This window comes from Chrysemys picta, chromosome 1 (genome assembly GCF_011386835.1).
Source record: "Chrysemys picta bellii isolate R12L10 chromosome 1, ASM1138683v2, whole genome shotgun sequence".
NCBI lineage: Eukaryota > Metazoa > Chordata > Testudines > Emydidae > Chrysemys > Chrysemys picta.
This window is the reverse complement of record NC_088791.1, coordinates 346,787,188-346,812,797: the sequence shown is the minus strand read 5'-3', so window position 1 is coordinate 346,812,797 and position 25,610 is coordinate 346,787,188. Positions and strand designations below refer to the sequence as shown.

Below are 25,610 nucleotides of genomic sequence, written 5' to 3'. Positions count from 1 at the left end.
ACTCCCTGTGGTTCTCTCTAGCTCCCTGGCTGGCACCGGCCGTGCTGCCCGGTGTCACCATTATGTGCTGGACTGGATGCGGCCGTCCTAAATGGGGCTGCTGCCTCCACTTCCCCATCTGTTAGGGACGTCAGAGCAGCTCACCAGCTTCCCATGGGCATCGGCCAACGCCGGCTCAAGGCGGGAGCTGACGGCATGTGGCAGGGGCAGGAGCCACGGGGGGATCTTGCACTGTGCCTGGTCAGGATTTCTGTCCCCCCCAGTCTGTCAAGCCAGGATGACAGTCGCTAAAAGCAAACATTCTGGCTGGGCCAGAGGTCAGTTTTGAAAAGCCGCGATTTACGCGGAAGCTGGTTCCGGCTCAGCAAGCTGCGTGCTCTGTTTAAAATTCCACATTTGCTTGTGATCTCGAGGCTCCAGAAGGCAGCAGCAGGTGAAGGGCATCGTTAGTAATGCAAAGGAATTGACAGCGAGGCAAAGGAGTAAATAAATCAAGCCCAGGTCGATGCATGAAACTCAGCTCGGTAAGTTTGATGGCAAAATGGCCAGAGACGCTGCTTCCTGTATGCTCTGCCGTCAGCACAGGCAGTAAATTAGCAGTGCACATAAGATCAGAATACATTACGTAAGCACCCAGATGGAGATGTACTTGTAGGCTAATCGGGTGCAGGGAGATATGGGTGTAACGAGGTAAAATATTGTTCCTGCATTATTTGAGCAGGCCACTGCTGTCTACTGGATGAAATCAGAATGGTTCCGCTATGTGTCATTGGCCCTCTACTGCCTATTCCTAATGGTGATTCTCCCATAGTTCTTTCCCTGCAGCGGCTATTGAGTTCTAAGTGGATGTCATGTGCAGCATAATGGCACCTGTGAATTCCTAGCTAGCCGTGGGTTTGTTACTAGAAATACAGCAGAGCATGTGATTGTACAGCACACTGACTTTAAATGGGCTCTCAAGGTAAAATTCATGGGGCTAACTGATCCCTGGGGTAGCTCTATTGATTTTCAGCCCGTGAAAGGCTATGATTGTTCTGTGGTTACATTTGCTTAAGCTCTCTCTCATGCTTCAGGGCACAAATAAGTTAGTGCAGGGGTCAGGAAGGAATTTCTGTCCCTCACATGCAGCACTGTAGACCTTCTGCGACACATTTTAGAATCTTCTCTCCTTCCTTTGTAGCACAAGCTGTTGTGAGCCACCCGTCTGAACTGCTCTGGCACAGAAGAGTCTGTGTGTATCCGTGCATGTGGTTTTCAGAGTGAGTCGGTATCCCATCAGGCTGTATTGGTGTGGAGAGGAGGTTGGCAGGGCAGCACTCAGGATTTGGATGACTACAGGCGGTGCAAGGGCAGGCGTTCGCGCCGATCAGGGCAGGCTTTGCAAGGCTCAGCTGTTACAGTCCAATGGGACAGTTGTAGCCCAGGGCAAGGCTATCAGAGAGAGAGAGAGAAAGAGACGCAGTTTCAGAGTTGGGCAGTCAACTAATTGACTGGAACAAGCTGACGCAAGAGCCCTCACAGGAAAGGGACGTTTGTTCCAGAGCTTTGGACTCCATCCCAACCACTCACAGCAAAGGACGTACCTACACACCATCAATCAGAGCAGAGGACACCCAACTTCCCACCAATCAGAGCAGAGGACACCCAACTTCCCACCAATCAGAGCAGAGGACGCCCACCACTCCACCAATCAGAGCAGAGGACGCCCACCACTCCACCAATCAGGGCAAAGGACCTTAAAGAATTTCACCAATCATGGAACAGGTCACACCCACATTCTAACTATTTACTCCCCGCCTCCTCCCATTGTCAAGCACTGAAAGTCATCCCTCCAATCACAGCACAGGAAAATCCATCAGTCCTCCAATCACAACACAGGGCACCCGGATGTTCTAAAACACCTTTTCTCCCCACCAATGTATTGACATTCATCTCTTCAGTCAGAGCCCAGGACATATACCAACTTTGCACTAATCACAGCAAAAGACATGCCCACACCCCGCCAATCAAAGGCCCCATTACAGCAGTTCTGAAGCCACGCAATGCAGGATTGTGACACACACACACCCCTACCTGCCTTTGGGTTTGGTGTTGCAAAACCAAATCTGAGTGGACGTGTGTGTGCCCTCAGCTTGATGATCTCAGAACTGTGTGTCATGAGCCTTATACTGTCAGGAGAAATTAGTTAGTAGAGAGTGTCCTTTTAACTTGCAAGGCATGTGCTTCTGGAGCAGGGCAATGCGATCTCTCTCCCGGCTGATCACCACCCTGCTCTGGTTGGGCACGGTGTGGAGCGGAGCGACAGCAGTTATGTTTCCGTCAATCCTTGGGGTCCCTGCCAAAGCAATGAGTGAGGATGCCATGTGATGGCCACTTCCGATGGCTGGTTTGGTGATGTGTCCGGTTGCTACTGATCTAGACCCGTGCTCTCTCCCTCCTGGGTTTTGTTCCTGTTGGGGAAGCCTGAGGGATGAGGAAGAGGAAGCAAGGAAGTCACACTCATGTAAAGTCTTACTGAGGGGCCAAACTTGCCGGAGTTGAATCTCGCCTCGTTTTGGTTCTGCACCACTGTGGTTAGAGTCGGGAGAGTTTTGCCTGAGTAGAGACTGAGTAATGATTTCTGGAGGTGGCCCAATATAAACAGTGCAAGACATTGCTTCCCGAAATGTGTGGCACGTCCCTGAAGGAATTTTGAGTGGGAGACAGTCCTCAGTTCTTCTCTGGACTTTCAGCTTTCATTAAAATAAACGAGGACATTTCTCACTGTTACGGTTTCCGAGAAAGCCTTCTAATGGTGACCCATGGGTAACCGATGCAGCACTGCCTGCCTGAGTTTGCAGAGAGCCTGAAACGATAGCTCTTCGGCCTGTGCTCCCCTGCGCATTTCAGCGGATGCTAACGCAGATCACAATGGGGATATTTGAAATGTCAATTATCTATTGCACTTCAGAGCCTAAGGGTGGGCCCTCACTGGCGCACAATGGGGTGGTAGGAGACTCAGCTTGTAAAAGTTGAGGACGGGCAGGTGTGAGTGCTAACTGTTGGTATGTAGCAGGGAAGAACTGGGCCCTAGGAGCAAAGGCATGGACCGCTGTATCTTGTCCCTCAAAGATCATAGAATATGAGGGCTGGAAGGGACCTCAGGAGATCATCTAGTCCAACCCCCTGCTCAAAGCAGGACCAATCCCCAGACAGATTTTTACCCCAGTTCCCTAAATGGTCCCCTCAAGAATTGAACTCATAACCCTGGGTTTAGCAGGCCAATGCTCAAACCACTCAGCTCTCCCTCCCCCCAAAGAGCTAGCCCTGAATCCTACTTTAGCAAAAATCAACCGAGGAGCGATTGGCCCCAGGCGAGGAAACTAGCTGCCAAAAAACTCCGGGTCAAAGTATCCCTCGAATAAACACAGTCTAGCGAGCAGATGGCCCAGGGAGCGCTCGGCAGGCTGTGCTGACCTTCACTAGCCAGAGCGCAGCTGGCATGCTTAATCACTGGGAGCGAGCCCCAGCTCCAGTCGGCAGTGCAAGGGGACTGGGCTTGCTGCTAGTTTGTACGATCCTTGAACTGGGCACAATCTAGTGCTTTAAAGAGAAGCTCTGCCCTGCACTGCTCTGTGAAGGACCCCTCTGACTCCTCCGAGATGCTTTTCCTGCCTGTCAGAGCCACAGCTGCTGAGTTCAGTGAGTCAGTACAGCTGAGGGAGAGGGAGCTGGATTCTGTTCCTTCTTGCGCCTCGGCTGAGCTGTTCACTGAATTTCAATTACAGGGCAATATTCTGCCCTGGGTGCTCCATTGTGCCAAGCACGAGACGTACGCACAGCGAGGGACGCTCACCGTGCCAGGCGCTGGACGTACGCACAGCGAGGGACGCTCACCGTGCCAGGTGCTGGACGTACGCACAGCGAGGGACGCTCACCGTGCCAGGCGCTGGACGTACGCACAACGAGGGACACTCACCGTGCTAGGTGCTGGACATACAGTAAGGGACGCCCACCATGCCAGGCGCTGGATGTACGCACAGCGAGGGACGCTCACCGTGTCAGGTGCTGGACATACACACAGTAAGGGACGCCCACCATGTCAGGTGCTGGATGTACGCACAACGAGGGACGCTCACCATGCCAGGCGCTGGACGTACACACAGTAAGGGACGGTCACCGTGCCAGCCACTGGATGTATGCACAACGAGGGACGCTCACCATGCCAGGTGCTGGACGTACGCACAGCGAGGGATGCTCACCATGCCAGGTGCTGGACGTACGCACAGCAAGGGACGCTCACCATGCCAGGTGCTGGACGTACGCACAGCAAGGGACGCTCACCGTACCAGGTGCTGGACGTACGCACAGCGAGGGACGCTCACCGTGCCAGGCGCTGGACGTACGCACAGCGAGGGACGCTCACCGTGCCAGGCGCTGGACGTACGCACAGCGAGGGACGCTCACTGTGCCAGGCGCTGGATGTATGCATTGCAAGGGACATTCACTGTGCCAGGCGCCGGACGTGCGCACAGCAAGGGACACTCACCCTGCATAGCGTATAGTGAGATGCAGTGAGATCCATTGTCCGACAAGACTGTGGCACAGCTGAGAGTTGAACCCAGGTTTTTGAGGCCTCATCCACTGCCTCGCCCACCAGATCAGACTTTCGGCTGTCGAATGTTTGCTAGCAGCGTCCCTGCTCGTTCCATTCCCCCCTCCCCATCTCACCGTGGTCTGAGCTGCTCTCCCTGGCTGTGATTTGAGCCTGCTGGTGCCGCCGATCTGGCCCGGCTCATCCGGTGACATTTGGCGAGGGCAGCAGGCTCCGCATCAGTCACAGCTGGGGAAGAGCAACGGCAGCAGCTTGACGCCCGGGGAGCAGGATGGATGGAGCCGGAGGGACGAGTTGCCGCAGCATCCTGCTCTCCAGCTGTCCCCGCAGCCTCGGCTTTGCACGGGGAATGTGGCCTCATCCATCTCCCCCCGCCCGCCTCCTTCCCCTTGCGACGGCACACGCTGGTGGCTGCTTTCAGAGCTGGAAGCCCCTTCTCCCACCTGGCTGGCTTCTGAAGGTCGTTAGCTAGGCACTGACCCGGACGGGGAAATAGCGCAGCTCCCTGGTTCTACAGCGATGGGATCCAGCAGAGAGCCCCGCAGCCAGGCGGGTAAGGCCCAGCGGGCTGGTTCTCTGGCTGCTGCCCCTGTGCCCCTGGCACCCACACACACCCACAGCAAGCTCTGCTCCCGGCCCGGATCCTGTAGACAGGAGAATGCAGCCAGATCCTGGGATCGCTTCACAGCTCCCTCCACAGCTGGGCCGGGGAGCAGGCACTGGCTACGACAGCTGGGCAGACTCGGGGTCGTTACATCCCGCTTCGCCTTCCAAGCCCCCTGCAGTTCGGTTCAGAAGTAACGTAGCAAGTGCCGGAGCGGCGCAGATCTCTGAGCCACCGTGCCCGGTGTCCTCTCTCCAGGTGCCCCGGGGCAGGACGGACGGGCTAATGAATAAGGCACCAAACTGGGACTCCGGTGACCTCCGCTCCACCCCATTTCGGGGAGTCTGAGCCAGGATCAGTGGAAGTTGGTGCCTGATTGTCACGTGATGTACGCTCCTAGAGCTTTAAAGTCCCACTGTCCTGCTGAGGCAGCATTCTCGGGGGGCTGTTCCCATACCCTTTGAGGGTCCTTCATGCTCAGGGCTCCCAGATCTGCCTGCTGTGAGCCGTGGCTGACACAAAACCAGGCTCTGCACCCTCCCCTCTGTGCCCCCCCCTCTTCGGTGAGGGGAGGAAGCGTGCCAGGGTGGGAGGGAGCTGATCAAGACACATGTTGCTCCTCAGCCACTGGCATAACTTAGAGCAGCTGCAGGGCTGCTCTAAGTTCCACCTGGGCTGTTTCAGGCCCTCAGCCAGCCCAGGATCTGGGGAGCCGGCCCAGCTCCTGGTGCCATGGCGTGACCATGCTGGCTGGGGCCCTGGCTCTGTGGAGTGCAGTCATGGTGTAGCTGGGGACTGGACCCCCACAGCAGTGCCGAGGGGTCTTAGCCTCCCTGGGAATGGTGCCCACGGAGCCTGCAACGTGCATTCTGCTCTGGAAAAGAGGAGACTAAGGGGGGAAATGATAGAGGGATATAAAATTATGAGTGATGTGGAGAAAGTGGATAAGGAAAGGTAATTTACTTATTCCCATAATACAAGAACTAGGGGCCACCAAATGAAATTAATAGGCAGCAGGTTTAAAACAAATAAAAGGAAGTTCTTCTTCACACAGCGCACAGTCAACTTGTGGAACTCCTTGCCTGAGGAGGTTGTGAAGGCTAGGACTATAACAGTGTTTAAAAGAGAACTGGATAAATTCATGGAGGTTAAGTCCATTAATGGCTATTAGCCAGGATGGGTAAGGAATGGTGTCCCTAGACTCTGTTTGTCAGAGGGTGGAGATGGATGGCAGGAGAGAGATCACTTGATCATTGCCTGTTAGGTTCACTCCCTCTGGGGCACCTGGCATTGGCCACTGTCGGTAGACAGGATACTGGGCTGGATGGACCTTTGGTCTGACCCAGTATGGCCGTGCTCATGTTCTTATGGCCCACCTGACAAGGACGCGTGGTGTTCTCTTAGGAGCACACTGAAGAGGCCTGTAGTGGTGTTTTCATTTCTCTTTGCCAGGCTCAATGACTATGTTAAGTACAATTCAACACACGCCACGCAGAGGGGCCGTGTAGCACAGCCGTCTCTCAGCGGCTTCCACGGCTGACAGCTTTTCTAAAGAAAACATGTTCCCCTTGGATACAGTGCTCCAGGAGGGGAGCGGCCTCCGACAGTGTCTCCCCAGCCCTTCTCTGCGTGGATCTGGGTTATTATCTGGCCTGCCGCCGCCCCGTTGCGCCGATCCCGCCATAGAGAGCGTTACAGATCGCTACAGTTTTGTGTTCGGGCCACCTGAGCCTTTGGGCCCAGGTCTGAGCTCTAGCGCTCCAGCAATGGCCCCAAGAAGCAGCCGCCCCACTATGACCCACTACCTCCCTGGGGGCAGGGGGTTAGCTGGCTGGCTAAGCTGTCCTGGCTAATGCATCGGGGGAGGAGGTGTGGAACCGACGCCCTGCTGGCCGGCCTCCTGGAGGGTGTGGGGAGCAGGGGGTGCAGAGTGCATGGTGCCTGCATCGGGGGTCCATGGTGGGAGGGAGCTGGGGGACATGCACGGCGTGTTTGTAACAATCCTTGCATGTGTGTGCAGCCGACGGGAGAATTCCCAGCCATAGCGCCCCGAGCACTTTCCAAAGGCGGGCCAGCATCATTCTCCCCATGTTATGAATGGGGAAACCGAGGCACGGCGCCGGAGCGAGCTGCCCAAGGTCGCACGGAGAGCCCATGGCTGGGACTTACACAGAGGGTCTGTTAGCCTCTGTGCTGTGTAGGACCTGCCCCAGCTCTTTCCTATAACAGGAGTAACTCCATTGGGTCACGCAGGTCTCCAGTCAGTACAGGTGGATCACAAGCAAGCTCGCCAGCTCACCGCGGGAGGGGTGGGAGATCCATCGCTTTAAAATTGAACTGGACGTGGCAGAGGCCTGGGGGACTTTGGTACCGTTCGCTTTCAGCTCTGGTTGGTTCCCACCCGGCGGTCCCAGACTGTGAATCGGAACCTGCTCTCACTGACGCTGGGGTAAATCAGGAGTAGCCCCATTGGCGGGGTGCAGCCACACTGGTGGGAGAGGAGGTTCTGGCCCCAGGGGGAGCACAGCAGGTGCTGGGGAACGGCAGGAGACAGCCCCTTAGAGTCGTAGAAACGTAGGGCTGGAAGGGGCCTCGAGAGACCGCGTAGCTCTCCCGTTAGAGGTGGGCCTGGATCCACGCTTAGAGCAGGCGTTTGGATCCAGGTCCGAAGCTGGTGGCTCAGGCTTGCTGCTGAGACAAGCCACATGGACGTGTCGTGTGAAGACGAGACGCTGGCTGCTCGGACAGCCTGGTCCCCAGTGCAGCTGAGGGAAGGGACTTTCCCCAGCTCCTGGGCGCACCCAAGCAATTCGACCCCGCTGTGAGGCTGTTCTTTCTGTGCCCCAGAATCCCAAGAAGCGGGATTAGCTCAGGAGACCTGCGTTCAGCTCCCAGCTCTGACACCGATTCACTGTGCAGCCTCGGGTGCGTCGCCGCCCCGCTCTGTGCCTCAGTTTCCCCATTGATGCAGTGCTGCGAGATCCTGGGATGAAAGGTACCGTGCGTATAACATTGCCTCAGCTTGCTCCGCTGTACAGGTTAGGATCGGCCGTTATCTAGGCTGTTTCCTAACCGCCTGGTAGACTGGCTCTTTGCATTCTGGGCTAGGCAGGCACCGTGCTTGGTAATACGTTCTGAGTGGGCCACGTTCGTCCCTGGGACAACTTCACTGGTGTCACAGGAGTTACCCTGGGTGAGGGGGTATTTCCAGATAAATGAGAATCCACTTGCTCCAGCGTCTCCGGAATCACATGGTAGATTCCAGGCTGTGGCACGCCCCCGTCCGACCCCAGGAGGGCTTCGGGGCAGCTCTCAGGGTGTCTCATCTCCGCATCGCCGCCAGATGCTAACCAGAAAGGCAGGTGGCGCGGGCGGCCTGGCCTGGGAGACCTTTGGAAGGTCAGGAGGGACGGCACGAAGCTGGCAGGGGCTGCCCTGCAAGTGTGGAGGACGGACGCCGCGGGGATGAATCAGGCAGTAAATTGTGACTGACAAATGCCCATCTTGCTGCCTGGCCCCGGGGGCGGAGCTGCCTTGGCCCGTGCATGCCCAGCCTTGATAGGTGTGAGGAAGAGGAGACCCCGGGGGCAGGGAGAGAGCCGGAGCACAGTGAAATTGATGGGAATCTTTTCGGTGGTTTAGCTGGATCCCAATGAAGGGCAGGTGGGAGCCTTGTGGTTAAGGCGACCCTGGCCACAGACCCGCCTGTGGAACTGGACCCAGTTCTGGGCTTCGGTTCTAACAGGACAATGACACGGCTCCTGTCACCTCGGCGCTGAGCCTCTCGCAAGTATTTAAACATAATATCACTAATAATCACTCGCTGCTTTCTCAGCGTGTAGAAGAAATGGCTGGATTAGTTGACAGAGTTTTACGTGTGTGTGTGAGAGAGAGAAGAACTCACTGAAGGTCTAAGAAATCATAATAATACCCAGCTCTTATCTAGCACTTTTGATCTGTAGATCTCAAAGCACTTTACAGAGGACGTCAGTGCCATTCTCCTCACTTTACAGATGGGGAAACTGAGGCACGGAGAGGCAAAATGACTTGCCCAAGCGTCATCTGGCAGGTCAGTGGTAAAGTCGGGAACAGAACCCAGGTCTTCTGAGTCCCTAGTCAGTGCGCTACCTACTAGACCACACTGCCTCCCTTCGGGAGTTTTGTCTTTAGCTCTGAGCACAAGGAGTCCTCGAACTGATTTTGTCTCTTGTGGCAATGCGTTCCACAGCCTAGGTTTGGCTCCGCTGAAAATTCTGTCTTCCCCCTGTTGGTCGAGAGCAGTGGTTCTTAACCGTTACTGCAGCCTGCACCCCTTTGGTTCTCAAAATATGTTCTCGCACCCCTTAAACCTAGATCTATTTTTTGTTTGTATATTACAGTAATCGTTAAGAAATGCATAATGGTAATAAATACAGAGGTTTGATGACACAAAGTAGTTGTACTTACGTGCCTGTGCTTCATCTGTGTTTTCGATGATTTACCTTCTAAAAAGATCTGGCGTGTCTCACACCCCCAGAAAGGGCATCTCGCCCCCGCCCCCCCCAGGGTTAAGAGCCTCAATCTGAATTGAGGTCTGAGATCAGTCGGGGAGAAGGACGAGCGTTAGCCTCATATTGTGCTTTATAATCCCCACCAGTAGAACTAGAAAGCATGTAATCATGGCCCAGTGTGCTACCTGGGTTCTAGATTCATAGATTTTAAGGTCAGAAGGGGCCATTGTGATAATCGAGTCTGTCCTGCCTAGCACCGGCCAGAGACCCTCCCCTAGCAATTCCTGCTCACGGGCTGTCTGTCTCGGGGGGCTCTGCCGTGCCCATCCCCATGGGATCGAAGCCATGCCGGCCGCAGGCAGTTACACGGTAGAAGCCTGACCTTTCCATTGACACATGGGTTTTCTCTTCTTTCCCAGGATGCCTTACTGAGTCTGGGCTCCGTGATCGACGTCGCCTGCCTCCGGGAAGTCATCAAAGATGCCATTACGTCCGTGCTCCCCAAAGTGGTACGTAGAGGCGGGTTCCGGCTGCGGGGGACGGGGGCCTGTGGCTCTGTTTGTGTTGGGCTTTCAAAGTGCAGCGAAGACCACCCGGCTCCTGCTTCGGGAACAAGGGCAGCGACTTGGGAAGTGAAAGCATCTGAGTGCGACGTCCTTAGCTGCGTGGTTTATGTACGATACAGGCAGTTTCCTTCTCACGCTGGGCTCTGGTGCCGTGGCGTGAACATGCTGGCTGGGACCCTGGCGTGGCTGGGCTCTAATCTCCACTGTGCTACTGACTCCCCCTGAGGCCTTGGGCAAGTCACTTGATTGCTCTTTGCCTCAGTTTTCCTCTCTGTATAACCACATTACAAAACCTGACTAGACAAAGCCCCACCAAATATACCACAGGCAGCAATCCTCTGCGCTCGGGGGGGGGGGGGGGAGGGAGATCAAATCACCTGTCAGGCCTCTCTCTTGTTTAACCTATGCCTGAGCCGGCGGATCAGGAATCACAGAGGAGAGGGGGGCTGGCTTGACAGGAAATCGTGTGTCAACTATTCTCTGCCCACGCCCCATTGCAGGACACTAACAATGTCTGAGGTTTTGCTAGTGATCTGAGTGAGGGGCCTGGGGCCCCAGGATTTCACGTTCTGTACATGGAAAGCAAACGTGATCTCTGGGGTGGGGTGGGGGGACAGGCCCACGCGCAGAGAGCCATCCCCAAGCCTTGGCGTTGCTTACGCTGGAACTCGAGGACTTCAATGGGTGCTTGGGCTGGCTTGCGTCTGATGAAGTGGGCATTCACCCACGAAAGCTTATGCTCCAATACTTCTGTTAGTCTTAAAGGTGCCACAGGACCCTCTGTTGCTTATGGGCTGGCCCTGGTGTCCTGTCCCCCAAGGCGAGGATCGGCCCACCTCTCTATTCCTGACAAGCAATGGAGCCAGGCTCCGACCCCGGTGCCTTTCTGCCGGGGCCCGGAGGAGCTCGCTGAATCTGACGCTGTCTCCTTCGCTGCTCGGGAGGTCCCTGCGCCTGGTGGGTAGCGAATCCCCGTGCCCCGGCTGTAGCTGTGTGTTGGGACTGCAGGGGTAGCGTGTTCTAGAACAAGAAAACTCCAGGGACAACCCAACGGGCGGAAATAGGGGCACTGGAGAGAGCCCCACTGCGTCTCGGGGTGGCGGCTGTCAGCTTCCGGGGGCCTGGTTCCCCACTGCGTTGCTCCTCCTGCAAAAGGGGATGCTGCTCTGTGAGAGGACCTCACAGTCCCCTCAGCACTACAGAGTCAACACCCCAGTCCATCGGTGGCTGACATAAGGGCCCTGTTACAGCACCGCAGTGAGATCCCCTCCCCCAGCAAGCTACTGAGGGGGATGCAGCGCCGGCGTCAACCCCCCAATGGCTGTCCCACCATGTCTGTAAACTGTGCTGCCTGGGGTCACAGAGACCAGAAGCTCCCCAATCCCCCAACTCCATGGATATTTGAAATGCCTTTTCCAGCTTGCCCACCTTGGCAATCACAGTCCTCCTGCATTGCATGCAACTGGCCAGCCCACTGCACCAGCTCCATGTGTGCCTGGTGTGGGCAGAAGGTATTGGATCTCCTGGGCCTGTGGGGGGTAGTGCGGTAGTGCCCAGAGTCTCCCACCATGATCCAGGCTGCATTGTGCAGGGTGCTGTACGTACACAACAGGAGACAGCCCCTAGCTTGAAGATTGTACGATATAGACAGACAAGGCTGCCCAAAAGCAGCCGGGGAGATGATTTGTTCACAGCCATGCAGCAGAGACGGGGTTAGAACCCAGCTTTCCTGACTCCCAGAGTAATGTCCTCGCCCTCAGACCACAGGGCCTCTGCTGCTCCCTGGCCTGGGAGAAACGACCCTTTTCCCCTGCTGCCGTGTGGCCAGTGCTCAGAGGACCTGCCTGCCTCCTAGACCTTGGCAGGGACGGGAAAGGTCAGTTTGGAACCCGCTGGCTGGTTTCTGCCGCAACTCTTGTGTTAGCCGAGCGGGCCATCCCCTTTAATGTCCTGTCTCTTTGCCAGCCGGTGGGTACAAAGCGCGCGGGCCCGCTGCTGTCCTCTTTCTCATTTTGAGTCTGAAGTCGTTCTTGGGCTGCCATTTGCTAATCGCATTCTTCCGCGCGCTCGCCCGAGTGCGTAGTGGGCAACAATGCAAAATCCCCTCCAGTCCCGGGGGCTATTGTGTTCCTAATCTCCCGGCATTATAGCATTAGCGCGGGGGATAATAGCTGCGTGTTCTCCCTCTCCGCCAGTGGTCTATTAGTGCTTGTAACCACGGCGGATTCTCCTCTAGCAGGAGTGGGTGGCATATCCCGGTAGGGGAGGGGGCTGCTCTCCAAGGACCGCGGTTAATGCGCAGCGTGCCGGGGCCGCTGCGATTCTTCAGCCTGGGCGGCTCCCCACAGAGTGAAGAGCCTGGAGAATCCTGTGCAAGGGGATGCCCAGCTATAGTGTGAGTCACGCTGAAGGTCCAGGTAATGGAGCAAAAGAAAGTCATCTGTGCCCGGAGGGGGTTAACCCAGAATGCTGCATGTGGCAGCGCCCCGGGGCATCGCAAGGCTGTTTTCCTGCATACGCGGGTGTTTGTACCTAGCACTTCACAGGGCTGGGGAAGCATTATAATCCCATTCTTCAACAGGGGAAACTGAGGCACGGGGTGTCTCTTGCTCATGGTGGCACTGCAGGGAATAGAGTACAGTTCTTCTGAGCCCCAGGCCAGCTTCAGCCACAAGACTGGCCACCCCCTCTAAGCATTTAAGCCCGCCGCTCTTTTGACACAGACCATCAAACGTCTTTTGATGACGACTGGGCGGGGCTGGATTTGAGCCAGTGACATCGTGGTCTCACGCCTCTTCCCTTCCGGCCCAGCAGCTGCCCAGGTTGCAAACCCACCTGCCCAGCACAGGTAATGCACCTCCCAGCAAGGGGGGAGGGAAGCGATTCCCCGACTAGCAGGCCAGCCCCACCCTAGGCAGTTGGTCTAATTAGAATGCCCTAGTGGAGTCCAGGTGCTTCTGCATTCTGGGCCAGATCCTCAGTGGGTGTCGATCGGCATCGCTCCACCAGAGTCAGCGCAGAGCTACCCTGCTTGACGCTCGCTGGGGATCTGGTCCGCCGAATGGGGAGCCGTACAATCCCACGCCTTGAGGAGCCGCAGAGCTGGTTCAAGATCAGAGTCAGGTCCTGTCTTTGGAGGTGGAACCCCTGTGTCCTTTGCACGGGGATGCCTGATTTACTCATGCACAGTGTACATACTCAGGCATTTCAGTGATAGCAAGGCACAGAACACCCCCTAAGAGCCTGCTTGTGTTTGCCCCAGTGCCACAGAAAACCCCCTAAGAGCCTGCTTGTGTTTGCACCAGTGTCACAGAACACCCCCTAAGAGCCTGCTCGTGTTTGCACCAGTGTCACAGAACACCCCCTAAGATCCTGCTTGTGTTTGCACCAGTGTCACAGAACACCCCTTAAAATCCTGCTCATATTTGCATCGGTGTCACAGAACACCCCTTAAAATCCTGCTTGTGTTTGTACCAGTGTCACAAAACACCCCTTAAAATCCTGCTCGTATTTGCACCAGTGTCACAGAACACCCCCTAAGAGCCTACTCGTGTTTCACCAGTGTCACAGAACACCCCTTAAAATCCTGCTTGTGTTGGCATCAGTGTCACAGAACACCCTTAAAATCCTGCTCGTGTTTGCACCAGTGTCACAGAACACCCCCTAAGATCCTGCTCGTGTTTGCACCAGTGTCAATGCGGGGTGACCGCTGACAGCAGCAGTGGGACGCCTGGTTTAAACTAGCGTCTCTAAGGACTGGATCGGGCCCTGCATGCCTCGCCTGACTAAAGCGAGCGCCGCTCCGGCCCGCTCTGCTTTATCTGTCAGAGCTGAGGGTTGCAGGAAGGCTGGATTCGGCAGCACAAAGGCGGTGGAATCAGGCTGGCGTGATGGAATGTATTATTTTCACGGCTCTGCTGCGATGTAAGCAATAGAATCTGTTTTCACACAATACAATTATTCCAGTGAACTGTTAGCAAGGGGCTTGTGTAGGGTGTTTTTCTTTTTTTAATTAGTTCTTTTCAGTTGCCTGGTATTTGAGTGCACATTACTCCTTTGTTAACCAGCGCTCCCTTTATCGCTGCGATAAATGCAGCTCATGTTCAGGCGCCTTGCTGCATAGAAAATTGGGGATAATTGCCAGTGGTTTTTTTAATCAAATAAATGGGGGGGTGTATTTATTCCAGACCCTCTTAACACTGGGTCCGTGGCTTGTTTGCATAGCCCAGGTGCTGTAATATGCTTGTAAAGCGTATGTCTCATCTTGGCACACGTTGAGGATAATAACCTACTGCCGCTGTTGGAATACCTAGGCACTCCTTTAGCTCAAGTGGTAGAGGTCTGTGCTTTGGTGCTGGTGGTCCCAGATTCAAGCCCTCAGAACCTATGGTTGAGATTGGCACAAGTCCACTTTGCTTGTAAAGAAGTAAGATGAGAGCCGGGTGACCTGTTCCTGGCACGCAGCCTATCAGATGGACGGAGCCCCTTTCCTTCCGGGAGCTAGCCTTAAACAGCCTCCGAGATGGCTGCTGAGGACTTCCGACAAAGGAAAACTTCCCATGCCATCTCGCTGCCTCAGTTTCCCGTCTAAACTAGCACTGCTCTACCTTCCTGCACTGCTGTGAGGCTGAAGAACTGTTTGTAAAGGCAGTGCTTTGTGATCTGGATTCCCAGCCCCCATACCCTATCCACTAGGCCATGCTGCCTCTCAGTGCCCACAGGGAATTAGCCAGAGGAGACATTACTGTATGTCTTCACTTGTCCACACAGTGTGCTAGCCCTCACTGAGTAACCACGTTATCATATTGCTTAGCCCCTGACCTTCCTCCCTCCCTCCCGCCGACTTACCCCCTTTTCCCACCATGCCTGCCTGTGTCATGCATTGGGAGGCACCTACCATGCTTTGGGGCTCTGAAAGACGTGCTTGTATTTGTGTGATAGTCCCTGATCTAGCCTGGAGCCAGGCTGGTTTCAGTTGTCCATGTCACTGATTGGCCTCTGGCTGTGGGTGTGGCCGGTCATTGGAATTTGGAGACCAGCTGCTGCTGCAGATGATGATGCGGGGGAGGCCGGGAGGATGATGCCCATCCATCTCCCAACTGTACAGGAGACTCCTGACTCCTGTCTGCCCACCGGGGCTGTCTAGTAAAACTCCCTCCCATCTGCGGTGGAGTGGCCGGGGCTCGTGTGCGATACGAGAGGCAATGAAGGAGTTAACTTCCTAGCGTGCAGTCTGACAACTTCACCCCCGGAGCATGTGTGGAGCTGAAATCAGCTGGAGCTGCAGCCAGGGGCGGGCACCTCTTCGGATCCAGCCCCAAGTTCAGTACCTGCTTACCCTCATTCGGGTTAATGCTCCGTGTGCCATCTCTGCCCACTGCTTTCTTGCTAGCGAACGGTGCTGTGGTGACAGCCCGGGAGGCTGATGCCCTCCGCGTATCCCTGGGGCAGCTGGGCCCACCTTTGGGGGCGAGTGGGTAGCTCAGCTGAGACCCACCAACTTGTGTCACGGAGCCAGCAGCTGGTGACAACTTCCTGTCACTCTTATTTGTATTGTAATAGCACCTGGAGGCATGGACTGAGATCAGGGCCCTATCGCGCCAGGTGCTGCACATGCACAGAGTCAGAGACAGGCCCTTGCCCAGAGAACTCGCGGTCTGACTAGACAAGACAGAGGATGGGAGAAGGGATGAATTCCTGGTAGAACTGCCCTTCCGAGCCAGATTGGAAGGGGGGAGCTAGCAGAGACAGGACCTGTAACCAAGCGCAATCTATTGCGTTTATCCAAGAGAAGAAGGCTAAGAGGTGACTTGGTTACAGTATCTAAGGGCAGGTCTTCACTACGGGGGGGGGGGAGGGTCGATTTAAGATACGCAAATTCAGCTACGTGAATAGCGTAGCTGAATTCGACCTATCGGAGCCGACTTACCCCGCTGTGAGGACGGCGGCAAAATCGACCTCCGCGGCTCCCCGTCAACGGCGCTTACTCCCACCTCCACTGGTGGAGTAAGAGCGTCGATTCGGGGATCGATTGTCGCGTCCTGACAAGACGCGATAATTCGATCCCCGAGAAATCGATTTCTACCCGCCGATTCAGGCGGGTAGTGTAGACCTAGCCTAAGTCCTTTATGATGAGATTTCTGATAGTCGCTGGCTCTTTCCTCTCGCAGACAAAGACGCAGCAAGAGACAATGGCTGGAAGCGGCAGCTAGACAAATTTGGACTGGAAATAAGGTGACATTTTTATAAGTGAGGGGAATTCGCCCTTGGTGCAACTAGAGATGCAGTGGCGTCTCCATCGTGAGAAGTCGTTAAATCAAGACCGTTAAATCTTTCTAAAACAGGGGTTCTCAAACTGGGGGTTGGGACCCCTCAGGGGGTCACGAGGTTATTACGTGAGGGGTCATGAGCTGTCAGCCTCCACCCCAAACCCCGCTTTGTCTCCAGCATTTATAATGATGTTGCATATATTATGATGTTTTTAATTTATAAGGGGGGGGTCACACTCAGAGGTTTGCTGTGTGAAAGGGGTCACCAGTGTAAAAGTTTGAGAACCACTGTAAAAAGATCTTCTCCAACTCCACCAGAAGTCACAGGCTTGGTGCAGAGTTTATTGGGTGAGGTTCTGTGACCTGTGTCGGACTCGCTTATCATACCGGTCCCGTCGGGGTGTAGCATCGCTGAATCTTTCAGTCTTCGCAGCTCTCCACTCCCCCGCACCCTCCATCCCTCTTTTATTAAAAGCCAATTAGGGAACTTTGAACTTAGTCAATTACCGACGGCCTTACAAGAAGCCACATCTATTGAAGAACCGAACTGACGCGCCGGGAAACCATTCTTTGTGTTTGCAAACGGAGTGAAGAGAATACCATTCTGATCTCACTGTGTAATATAATTATCCAGACGTTCAGGTCTGTTTTGTGCGTGGTGGGAGGGCAGGGGCACATGCTTTGTGGAGAGAAGAAACCAAACCAACGCTGTGCTCAACCTGTTTCATTTTAACCACTTCGGTCCTGCCTCCCGGAGACGGTGCGTCCGGCAGAGGGCACCTCCGTGTGGAAGGGCCGTCTTTCAGCTGGAGAGGGGCATTGTGGTCTAGCATAGAGGGTAATGAGCGGAGACTTAGGAGAGCTAGCGTTCCACCTTAGGACTTTATCCTTCACCATAATGGCTGAGTGCCTTCTCCAGGTAATACTAAGCCAATAGCAAAGGTCCCTGTGTGCATCATAGCTTCCAAGGCCAGAAGGGACTGTTGGGATCAGTCTGACCACCTGTATAACAGGGCCAGAGAACTGCCCCAAAAGCATTCCTAGGGCAGAACTTTTAGAGAAACGGCCAGGCTTGATTTCACAACTGTCCGCGATGGAGAATCCACCACGGGCCTTGGGAAACTGGGTCCAACGGCTAATTACTTTCACCGTTAAAAATGTCCACCTCATTTCCAGTCAGAATTTGTCTCGCTTCTGCTTCCAGCCACTGGCTCCTGTTGGGCTTTTCTCTGCTAGATTGAACAGCCCGTTATTAAATATTTGTTCCCCATGTCGGTACTTAGAGACTAATCGCATCACCCCGTAACCTTCTCTTTGTGAAGCTAAAGCGACGCCGCTCCTTGAGTCTATCGCCATAAAGCAAGTTTTCTAATCTAATCTCGTGGCTCTTCTCTGAACCTCTCCAATTTATCAACATCTTCCTTGAATTGTGGGCACCAGAACTGGACACGGGATTCCAGCAGCGGTCGCACCAGTGCCAAATGCAGAGGGCAAATCATCTCTACTAGTTGAGATTCCCCGATTTATGCATCTCAGGTTCGCGTTCGCTCTTTTGGCCAGAGCGTCCCGCTGGGAGCTTGTGTTCAGCTGATTATCCACCACGACCCCGCCCAGTCTTTGTCAGAGTCACTGCTCCTTAGGAGAGTCCCCCATCCCGTAAGTATGGCCTGCGTGCTTTGTTCCCAGATGTCAACATTTACATTTAGCTGCATTAAAACGCAGATTGTTTTCTTGCCCCCGGTTTACTAAGTGCTCCAAATCGCTCCCCCATTTTTGTGTCATCTGCAGACTTTGTCAGTGATGATTTTATGTTTTCATCCCGGTCACTGATAAAAATGTGAAATAGTGTAGGGCCAAGACGCAATGCCTGCGGGACCCCCCTGGAAACAGACCCGTTAGATGGTGATTCCCCGATTACAGTTACATTTTGAGACCTATCAGTTAGCCAGTTTTTATTCCCTGCAGTACAAGATATGTACGTAGGAACCTACCCAAGATAGATACAGGGCCCAGCCAAAACGGCAGTTCTGAGAAGTTTGGCTCTGGATCCAGACACGGACATTTGGACGCACCACCATTGCGTCTCCGCCTTCCCATTGAGAAGATAACCCAAGCCATGAATTGTAATACAGTCGGAAGTTCTCAGGCCACCTGTGCTTCACCTTTGGGCCTTTCTCCAAAGCCTTTCAGGGTCGCTTGGCGATGGCCGGCTGTGGCTATGTCATCCCTCAACAGAGCCGGGCACCTCAGCCCTTCTGTTCTAACGAGATGGGGAACCAATGAGAGAGGGGGCTCAGTCACTTGAGGAGTCAATCCTGCCATTTTTCACATCCCACCTGGAGTCCAGGCCAGGTCATCAGTGACTGAGATGTACCAGATCTTTGGTAGCCCCTGCGTGGCCTTAGTCTGGTTTTGGGTGCCCACATCCATGTAGGCCAGGGGTAGGCAACCAATGGCACGCGTGCCGAAGGCGGCACGCGAGCTGATTTTCAGTGGCACTCACACTGCCGGGTCCTGGCCACCGATCCGGGGGGCTCTGCATTTTAATTTAATTTTAAATGAAGCTTCTTAAACATTTAAAAACCTTATTTACTTTACAGACACCAATAGTTTAGTTATATATTGTAGACTTCTAGAAAGAGACCTTCTAAAAATGTTAAAATGTATTACTGGCACGCAAAACCTTAAATCAGAGTGAATAAATGAAGACTCCGCACACCACTTCCGAAAGGTTGCCGACCCCTGATGTAGGTAGTAACTGGCCCTCTTGTGCCTGTCCTCAGCAGAAAGGCCAAAGAAGGACTTTATGGGCCGGACACTGAATGCTCTTCTAACAAGGGTGTTCTTGTTAAAGCACAGATACGGATGTAGTACGAAAGTGTGTGTGTGTGTGTTTGTGTGTGTGTGTGTGTGTGTGTATGTGTGTGTAAAAAAACACAATTGCCCCCTGCTGGATGGAATCAGAACTGCCCATCTGTGTGTCATAGGCCCTACACTGCTGTAGTGGGGATTCTCTTTTCACTCTAGAGGCAGGAGGCTGAGTTCCAGCCCTGGAGCTGGTGTTCAGAGTTGCCGTGGGGCACAGAACAGTTACGTCCTAGGTGGGGATACTTTCTTAAAGGGGTCAAAGTGAGTGGAATTCTACGGCTATCCCCAGTCTACAGGTGGGGAAACTGAGGCACGGAGCGGCTGAGGGGATGATGAAGCCTACTGAGGTTAATGGAAAGACTCCTGTTGATTTCAGTGGATTTTAGGGAGTAGGCCCTAAAAGTCGCCCAGCAGGTCTTTGGCAGGGGCAGGAATTGAGCTCCTGTCTCCAGAGCCCAGTGCCGTAACCCCAAGACCCACCCCTTGCCCTTCCTCCATCCCATCCTCCCCACCACCGCTGCTGCTCCCTAGCCCCATGGCTGGTGGCCCATCGCTTTCTTCTGGGGCAGGGTGGTTCAAGGCGCTTGCTTTGCCGCTGTCTCTTCCCCCGGGGGCAGGCGATCGCCTCCCCATAATGAGCTTGACTGAGCATGAAATTGGGAGGCAGCCCGTGTCTGACCCGAAATAAATCAATCGGTTGGACAAACCGCGACAAGGCAACAGCCGGCTCCGCTGTCAGCTCGGTCTGCCGCGATCAGGGGAATTCAGAGAGACCGGCCCCACCCGGGCTCAGCCACTGCTCGGCAAAGAGCACCTCTTCCCTAGGAGAGAGCCTCGGGCTGCCCTTGCTGAAATGCGCATTTCCCAGGTACCCAGGGCTGACGAGGGTGGTGGGAGGGGGGGGGGGGAAAGCCGGTACAAATTACCAGGGCCCAGCGGTCCAGAAAGGGGCCCGGAGCCCACCTTCTCCACCCCCCTCGTCACCTTACTTGGGCCCGGCAGTCCGGAAGCGGGCCCGGGGCTTGGCTTCCCTGGCTTCCCCCTCCTCCCGTCGGCCCTGTTTAGCCTGTCCGCCCTTGCTGGGGGGGCCCGAAAAAAATTTTCACCGGGGCCCGAACCTGCTCTCGGCGGCCCTGCAGGTACCCCCAGGCGTCGGCAAGAGCCCCAGCCCCCCACTGCGGCGTGGCCCCTCCGCACCCCCCGGCAGCATCGGATGTGGCCTGGGAGAGCCAGACGTGGGTTGTGCTGAATTGCTCTGGGGGTAGGAGCTGCCCCCTGTGATCCGGCCGGGAGAGGAGCTGGGGCAGGCGGAGGTGCCATCTCGCCTTAAATTCAGGCTCGGCGTTCTGCCCACCTGGGATTTCAGAGGCCTCCCCGGACCCTGTTGCAGGGCACGGCCCAAACCCCAGGGGTTTTCTGGGCGTTTCTAGCCGGAGCGTTCGCTCGGCCGGCTTAGCCCGCACCGAAGGCAGTGAGTGTACCTTTGTCTGCGCGCGGCTCCTCGCACGTGCTAACATCACCTGCCTAGACCGAGGAAACTTCTCTTTGCTGACGTTCAGCATCAGCCCTCCGCCCCTGTGACGAACTGGGACTGTTCTTACTGTGGTCTGTGAATGCTGACAGGGGAGTGTGGCTAGGATAGTCTGCATTGGGGGATGGGAGACTGCCCGAAGGAGAATACCTGAGCATGTAACATGAGAACCCAGGAAGGGGTTAGAGGACAGGTGACACCTTGGCCCGGGAAACTGAACAAAGGCTGTGGGAGGGGTCGCTGAAGGCAGAGTGTTGGAAGCTGGCTGGTGAGATGGCTGGGAGGCAGAGATGGCTCTGACCTCCCAAGGGGGGGGCTGGGATGCCCTGGGACCCCAAGATGGACCTAACTGAGGGGGGCCCTGTTGTCTGTGCCTGCAAGACCTGTCTTGGACTGTATTCCTGTCATCCAAATAAACCTTCTGCTTTACTGGCTGGCTGAGAGTCATGGTGAATCGCAGGAAGCCGGGGGTGCAGGGCCCTGAGTTCCCCAATACTCCGTGACAGCCCCCCACCCCGCCGCTCAATTATATCTCCTTGCTCCTGGCCATCCCCTCCGACCCAGCCTCTCTTCTCGGAGGTTTGCTGACACTCGCAGGCAAATCTGCTCTTCCCCCTCCCGCCGGCCAAATGAACGATGGCTTCTTATTGACATTACTCATGGGCAGCAAGCGAGCAGTTGCTGAGTGACCTGAATCCTCTCCCTGGGCCGTCGGCTGAACCCATCACTTGCCTGGCAGTAATGAGTTAGACAAATCAAGCCCATCAGATAGGCAGCGGCTGATGCAGAACAAAACTGTATTGTTGCCTCTAATGTTTCCGCGGCATCGTAACATTAAATCACTCAGCGGCGAGCCCAGGCATTATCTCTTACATGAGCCGGAGCTAATGGGATTTCATTGCACCCGGCTGCCCGGAATTAGCCTTTCCTCCTTGTCGCTGGCTTCCTGTGGAGGCCCTGGACTCGGGTGACTGCTGATCCTCCCACCCGTGCTGCTGGGAAGGACGATGGAACATGTGCAATGAGCCAGGGAGAGACACGTGCCTGGCCACCCAAGTCGTCGTGGCACTAGCTGAACGGGGCAGGTGGTTGCCCCAGGTCATTTCCTGGCAGGCTGAGGGTCCGCCCTCAGAATGAGCCCCTATTCCAGTCTCGCACCCCTGCCCGGCACCCAAGCCGTCGGCTGGTCCCGTGCCAGCTGTAGAGCGTCATCAGGGTGGGCACTCTGTGTCTCTGCGCTGGCCCCGCCCGCTTCCAGACACCACGGTCTCGGTGCTAATGCCATCACAGGGCTGGCCCGGGAAGTCCCCATCCAAAGGGTGCCCATGCAGCACCCTTGGGGGGGCTACGGACGAGGCAAGGTCGGACTGGATTCTCAGTCACTGCAGCGTGCGGGAGGGGGATTGCCAGAGCCACCAGGGCACCTCCAGCGGGTGGGTAGCCCCGTCCCTAATTCAGCACCGCCCAGTCGCGCTGTACTGGATGAATTGGAAGATTTCTGCCCGTCGCTGTACTCAGTGGCTTTGGGTACGAGCACCGCACCAGGCTGCTGGGCCAGGAGCGGAACCGCCCAGGCTGCTTGCCGCAAGCGAGAGGTTAGCAGTCGGGGTGTCTCTGAGCATGGCCCCTGAGCGGCTTAATTCACTTAGCCTTAATAAGGAGCTTTCATACAGGTGGGCGCAGGCATACAGGGTGTGTTTGCACTGAGGAGGGGGACCTGAAACATTTCTCCACCCCCACTGCACAGCAGAGAGGCTGGGCCCGAAACAGATTGGACAGCTGGGAAACTGAGGCACACAGGGAATTGAGCCTATGTCCCCAGGTAGCATCCTAACCCCTGGGTCATGCTTCTCATTCACACAGGCTGCTTATATCTGTCCAGTAAGGGTGACTCACGGTCACCATAAGCTGGGCTGGGTCTGAAGCCAAGGCCTCAGCGGAGAGGGTCTGACCCTGCTCCGTTATGCCCGTGGGAATTGGGAGGAACTCTGCCCATGCAGGTGAACTTCAGGGGCGTGACTCCTGATTTACGCCACTACAAGTGAGAGCAGATTCCGGCCCAGTGGTGTAAAACCGGGGGGGAGGGAGGCTGGCCTTCTTTGATTTCTTTGATGTCTAATGTCCCACCAGCGTTCTCCAAAGAAGGAGCCGTTAACAATCATTTAATCGAACACCCCTACCCTCCCCTTAGCAAGCAAGGACCTGCCGGAGGCTCGTCCCCCGCACTACGCCTGCGTGCTTCAGCACCATGAATGAAACGTTCCTGGACGGTGTCTCTCAGCCATAAGTGCTGCCCTGGGTCTGTCAAACGCTTGTGCTTCATTTCCCTGAAATACAGCTTGTCATCTTCCCCCGGGCTGGAGGATCCATTGCCCTGAGCGAAGGCTCTGCCAGGAAATCACGTCCCTGGGGAGAACTCTCTGGCCTCAGCATGAAGATTCCCTCTTTACTTTGAAGCCCAGAGGGGAGGAAAGCGGAGATTTGATCTGCCAGATTTGCTGTTCCCCAGGAAATCAGCACGACTCCCGTTTGCTGAGCCGTCACCGGTTCGGGTGTGGCGGGGATGACTGTCAGCGGCTGTGCGCTTCGGTGTTTCCATCAGTGCCGCTTTGTAGCGATCACTCCTTCGTGTTCTCGGCTCAGAGGGGCCTGGCGGTGAGCTCTCGCCCTGCCACAGGGGCCTGGCTGCTAGAACGGGCCTCATTTCCTCCCCGTCCCAGTTCCCAGTTCTTCTTCCCTGGCCAGCCAGCGTGCCGTGAAAACTCCTTCTCCAGGCGGGGGAATGGCCAGGTGAAGGTCTGAAACCCACTGAGGGGTATTTGTCACAGCAAGATAACTGCTGCTCCTGCAGCTTTAAGCAGAGTTAGCCTCCAACTGCCAGGCGCATGATCGATATTACGGGGAGGTGCTTGGGCAACAGGCATTAGTTAGCTGGGGTCTCCTCCCTGCAGATCGCAGCCCTGGTGCAGCCAGCCGGCGGAAAGCGCCTGACGTCTGCAGGAGGGTCAGTGGAGAAGGGGAGCTGAGGGAGCAGCAAATGTTGTACTTAAAGTACTGCACAGGATCTTTTTAGGGGGAATAAGGCAGAACGCCACATTTATTAGTAATACATGTATTCATTAACACTGTATTATATGCATATAATATATTACACTTACACTCACACACACACACAAACACACTCCGTCTTGTTGTTACCAATTAGTTGCTCCCCTTAACTTCACTGGCCAGGTGAGTTAGATGGGGGAGGGGGTGGAGCCGGGCTTCTGCCGATCCGGATCGATGCTCCCATGTTGACAAGAGGAGACCCGGGGTCCTCTGCAAGACACCTCACTTTTATAGCAGCTTTTCTTTTATGCAAATCTAGACCAGATTCAAACTCTGTGTCTGTGTCCATTGGTCCTTTGTGCTGCTTTCTTTTGAGTGTTGTCCCAATGCTGCAAAGAGGGTGCTTCCAAAAGAAGGTGCTTGCTTCTAACCCCCCCGAGGCCGTCAGTATGTCTGCTTGTCTTTAATGAGCCCACTTGACACGTTTTATTGTCCTTGGGTCTGGCTCCCAGCCCCTCTCCAACAGTTGAGGCTGTCTGGAGGTGCTGCCTTCCCTGCTTTGCTCATCCACACCTCATTCATTCAACAGGGCAATTGATTAAGGGGGGGGAAGAGCTCTTGTTCTACTGCTAGCAAAAAGAAATTTTTCTTCTATCTTATTCTATCCTTAGGGGCTATAATATTATACCAAGGGCAATGCAAAGTTTCTAAATGAGGCTTTGATACAAAGTCCCATGAAAACAGAGGTCACACGTGGGTAGACCCACCACAAGGTTATATGAAGAGGCACAATGTCATATGAAAATTATCAGAGATTTATCTACACAGAAAGCAGAGACCTTGTAGGCAGGGTAGATCTCCAATAGCCCTACCCTAGACTCCAGTGGTTTTGGGGCAGGTCGCTCAGGGCCAGGTTTTTACTGGCATTTAGGTACCTGAAAATCCAGGTTGGCACCCAGCAAGCTTTTCCAAAGTACTTAAAGCACCTACGTTTCCCCTCTGTGCAGCAGCCCGTCCACACAGGGCTGTGTGAGGGTAAATCCATTGCAGACCGAGCTAAATGGGCCATCAATAGTGTCAAGCCGTCTGGAAATGACCCATGAACATGAGCACCAAGCTCAGGGCAGGCTGTTAAGAACCAGGCACAACCTCCAGATGGGCTGTGAGTTCTGTGTTTAGCTTTCACCAGCGCGTTACCAAGTGTAAACTCCTCTGGCACTTACCCTGGAGTCACAGGCAGTCCCCGTGGGCACCCCGGTCTGTCTCGCCACCCAGGGGAGCCTCCCTTGGGATAGATGGTCCCTTACACCAAGGATCACAGCAATATTCAGGTTACTCCCTGTCCCAATGGGCCAGTCACTTACTCCAGGTCGGGGTGACCAATCTGAGCCTGAGAAGGAGCTAGAAATTTACCAATGTACATTGCCAAAGAGCCACAGTAATGTGTCAGCAGCCCCCCTTCCCCACTCCCACCCACCAGCAGCCCCGCTGATCAGCGCCTCCCCCTCCCTCCCAATCAGCTGTTTCGTGGCGTGCAGGAGGCTCTGGGGGAGGGGGAGGAGTGAGGGCATGGCAGACTCAGGGGAGGGGGCAGGAAGGGGTGCAGTGGGGGCAGGGCCTGTGGCAGACCAGGGGTTGAG

The 25,610-nt window shown here is 55.2% G+C and overlaps 1 protein-coding gene across 4 annotated transcripts in view; it reads left to right on the top strand.

Moving 5' to 3' along the window:
• The window catches only part of PDE2A (phosphodiesterase 2A), a 373,783-nt gene that overhangs the window by 246,485 nt on the left and 101,688 nt on the right, over positions 1 to 25,610 (top strand). For 3 of the 4 annotated variants that reach the window (XM_065596463.1, XM_065596471.1, XM_005292199.5), the window contains one exon: positions 10,108 to 10,197. In XM_065596463.1, coding sequence (XP_065452535.1) covers positions 10,108 to 10,197 — 90 coding nt within the window. Of the gene's footprint in view, positions 1 to 9,156; positions 9,268 to 10,107; positions 10,198 to 25,610 lie in introns of those variants that run through there. The other variant, XM_008172762.3, reaches the window with a different exon arrangement.